The sequence below is a fragment of the Olea europaea genome, chromosome 13 (assembly GCF_002742605.1).
Source record: "Olea europaea var. sylvestris chromosome 13, O_europaea_v1, whole genome shotgun sequence".
NCBI classification, from domain to species: Eukaryota; Viridiplantae; Streptophyta; class Magnoliopsida; order Lamiales; family Oleaceae; genus Olea; species Olea europaea.
This window is the reverse complement of record NC_036249.1, coordinates 20607193-20611451: the sequence shown is the minus strand read 5'-3', so window position 1 is coordinate 20611451 and position 4259 is coordinate 20607193. Positions and strand designations below refer to the sequence as shown.

Below are 4259 nucleotides of genomic sequence, written 5' to 3'. Positions count from 1 at the left end.
TCAATGCACTTGAATCGCCCCAATCAAATATTGAAGATAAATGTACGATAAAAATACTGATGGTCGCATAGTGACAACCATGCATGAAGCGAACACAATTTTCTTTTTCTATTGGAACTCTTTTGAAACCTAATCAGGACATTTTTGGCATAATTTCACCTTATATACCTTATTATGATTTTTTAATATAAGTTCAATATTTTGATGCCAAAAATGCCTGATTTCTTGGATAATTGTTATAATATTTAATGCCTTTTAATTACCTAATCACTAATTGGATTGATTTGAGAGTTTTATTGTTATCGAGAGGACCAATAAGATATATTGTACTTATAACAGTTGTGAGGTCCGAAAAAAGATAGAGATTGACCGTTATGCTTTCGATGACTTCAAGAGGTTCGAATATTTTTAATGTATACTTTCATATATGTATCTTTCATAGAGACAGAGGAAGGTCACATGGGAAGATTAATTTAATTCTACTAGAGAGATTATTAAATAAATTTGGAACATTGATCAACAAGAATACATACATATTGTCATGATATTGGATTGTATTAAAATGAAATAATAAGATTCGAAATCTTAGTAATCATCTCATCAAAATTTGCAAAAACTTTCATAATTTGCTCATTAGAATAATTTGTTTAATTAGTTAATTTGAATGAATTTTCATACAAATTGACTACTCGATTAGAGCTGGAATTAATTGAATCTAGACCAATATATTGTCCTTGTGAACTTTACTTTATTCATTATTATATTGCTTGTCCATGATACCTGTACTTGCTGGAATTCGTATGATCACTCAACATCTTGTTGAACAAAAAATTCTTTGTAGAGGTGAATTTTGTAAACAAATCTTTCATAAAAATAGAAAATAAAGTAAAATAGAATAGAATATCAAGAGGGTTTAACGTGGGCCTCAATTTTTATTAACATACAGGAATATGATATCCCCCACATATGATGCTTGATAAAAGTATAAATATCTTATACACTTTTCTAGACCTTTAAATATTAACCTTTAAATATAGATATTTAAGTATTTTTACGATTAATTGTGGCCTAGTCTTGGGTATATATTATTTTTAAGGTAAAACTCAATGATTAGACTTAAAATTGGAAGGAATGAATGAAAATCGGCAAAGATGAAGAATTCTCAAAATTTGGGGACCAAAATAAAAATAATCAATAGTTGATTCGAATTACAAATCAGGGATCAAAAATCTTATGGAATCAATTGGACAAGAATAAAATGAAAGTGAAGCAAAAAAGAATTTTCTTACTCGCACAAGGGCCTTTTTTTTACCACTCAGAGCCAAATTTCACTTGTTAATGCATGGGCAAGCAGAGGTGCCATACGTGGGCATGGACCGAATTTTGTCGGTTAAGCCAACTGTAGGATCGAATTCCACAGCCAAGCAGTGCAAAACCGGGCTCAGTTTACCAAAAATATCGACACCATTTCTTGAGACAACTCCAATACCACCTTGTGCCACCACGGTCCGGTTGCTATGGATTTGGGAAGAAGAAGGCCAAGAAAATACCCACAATATATCAACCACAAAGGTCACAGAGAGGGAAGGGAAGAAACGGCCGAGAGAGAGGGGCTCACAAAGAGGGTTTTTCACTCTAAAATGGAGGCCGAGAGGTTGAGAGGAATATATGCCAAGAGTATTGTCCAAACAAGGTAAGTTCCAATTAGGGCTAAGTGGTGGATCAAAGGCTCGGCTCAAATAATTGGGCCTCAACAATAATAACATAGCCTTCCAAGGAATGGTGCGAGAACCGTGAGCAACACTATAAAATAGGTTACTTCGAACGGTCCATAACAAAATGGATTGTGTTGTCTCGTTAATTGTGTCGATGTGCTAATCAATCATTAGGCCGAGGCCGATTGATAATAAACAACCGAGGTTACATCATCGCCCGGGGAGGTCGTTTGACAACAAAAATTGCCTAACAACAACTTTTTTTTTATTTTTTTTCCCTATACAAACTATTTTAGAATCCAAATTGGATACGTTTCTTTAACCTGATTTCGTTACGTATAATTACAAGACAAGGGCTAAACATTGAAAAATCTATCACCTCTCATTTCAATTCATGTCATAAAATTTTTCAAGAACAAGGGGCAATTTCATCATAAGTTAGAGAGAAAAACAAAATTCGTAATGAATCTACATCAACAAACATCAAGAACTTGAAGAATCAAATCTTGAGATTGAAGATCCAGAACAAGAAATAGATTTCACATCTTTTTCTTGTATTTATAAATTTAGGGCGATGATTTTCCAATTCTTTTGTGTTTTTCCTTTTGAAACATGCTAGGATAGATTTCAAAGACCAAGTACTTTAGGTTAAGTTGTATTCTTGATTAATCTCGTATGCTTTGTTGAATTAGTTAAGTGCTTGATCACCAATTAAGTCATTATTCAATTGTTGTAGTGCTTGAAGATTTTCATTATATTTAGAACTTTGTAATTTCAACACACAGGCAAGAGATGTTATAAATAACATGTATGACGTGTACAATCATATAGATAATCATGTAATTGAACATGTTACTTTGTACGTGAATTTGCATTAGGAGTGGGATAGGATCGGATCATACTTAGAATAGGTTTTAACTTATTGCTGGAAAGATAGTTAAAAAAAAATTTGAATTATGGATATTCAAAAGAAATTGGATTATCGATTGTTATAAATAAATAGATCACACTCAATTATATAGGTCGAGAACTGAAAATAGAATAGTAATAAGTAGATTTGACATTTCAACACAATCATTCGCATAGAATACTTTAGATAAATATGTTAAACAATCCAAAAGAAAAATAAAGAAAAAGGAGGAGGCTAGGGTTTCATTGGTACTACATTAATTAATTGAATGCTAAAAGATGGTTTAACCTAAATACAAAGAGAATATATATAAGCTAAACAAAGGAAATTAAAAAGAACTATTCTACCCTTAATAATTAATAAATAATTCTATATTTCTTAACATCTCCCCTCAATCTCACGATGCGGCAGCTACAAGCATCGAGAATTTGCCAACTAGAAAGCGAAACCGAGAAACTGAATGCGACTTGGTAAAAAAATCTGCAGGCTGCAAAGAAGAAGAAACAAAGGGCAAAGTAATTGTGCCATGCTTGAGATGATGACGAGTAAGATGACAATCGATCTCAATGTGCTTAGTTCGTTCATGAAAAATCGAGTTGTGAGCAATCTGAATAGAACTTTGGTTGTCGCAATACATAGGAGTGGGATGAGAAAGAAAAACTCCCATATCTGCAAGTAACCAACGTAACCAAACAATCTCTTTAGTAGTAGATGCCATAGCACGATAATCTACTTCGGTGGAAGATTGAGAAACAATAGATTGTTTCTTGCTTTTCTAAGAAATAAGAGAATCGCCCAAAAAGATACAGAAACCAGTAATAGACTTGCGATCTGTGGGATCACTGCCATGATCAGCATCAGAGTATGCACGCAGCTCCAAGGAGGAGGTGGATGGAAGTAACAGACTCTGAAAGACTGTACCCCGAAGATATCGCAAAATACGAAGAACAGCTGCCCAATGAACTGTAGTGGGAGAAGCAACAAACTGACTAACAATATGAACAGCATATGCAATATTTGGACGAGTAATAGTGAGATATACCAAGCTCCCAACAATAGTACGGTATAAAGTAGGATTTGACAAAGGTAAACTGTCAGAAGAAGAATACTTCGCGTTAACCTCAATTGGAGTATCAACAATCTTATTATCAGTAAGTCTTGTCCGCTCAAGAATATCTGCAACATATTTCGACTGAGAAAGAAGATAACCTCTGGGTGAGAAGGCTACCTCAATACCCAAGAAATATCGTAGAGAACCCAAATCTTTCATTTCAAACTGTCTAGCTAACTCTGTCTTCAAAACTGAAATACCATCAATATCATCACCAGTAATAATCATGTCATCAACATATAAAGATAGAATGATACGACCTGCATCAGTGCTCTTAACAAAACTGACGAACCGAAGCTACTGCAATAAGAGTACGAATAGTAGTCATTTTTGCAACAGGAGCAAATGTCTCCTCATAATCCATAACATACTGTTGAGAGTATCCCTTTGCAACCAACCTAGCTTTGTATCGCTCAATTGACCCATCAGAATTAGTCTTGATCTTATACACCCAACGACAACCAACAACACTCTTACCAGAAGGTAAATGAACCAAATCCCAAGTACCAGTCTTATGCAAAGC

At 34.0% G+C, this 4259-nt stretch overlaps 1 protein-coding gene across 1 annotated transcript; it reads right to left on the bottom strand.

Annotated features, from left to right (window-relative positions):
• Nucleotides 1-3400: 3400 nt before the first annotated feature.
• LOC111408531 (uncharacterized mitochondrial protein AtMg00810-like) lies at nucleotides 3401-3964 on the bottom strand. The gene has a single exon (XM_023038277.1). It carries the CDS (start codon nucleotides 3962-3964, stop codon nucleotides 3401-3403), a length of 564 nt encoding a protein of 187 aa, XP_022894045.1.
• Nucleotides 3965-4259: the final 295 nt, after the last annotated feature.

What these genes read in the sequence shown, in the direction of transcription:
- LOC111408531 (XM_023038277.1), bottom strand. Translation starts at nt 3,964, where the DNA reads ATGATTATTACTGGTGATGATATTGATGGTATTTCAGTTTTGAAGACA.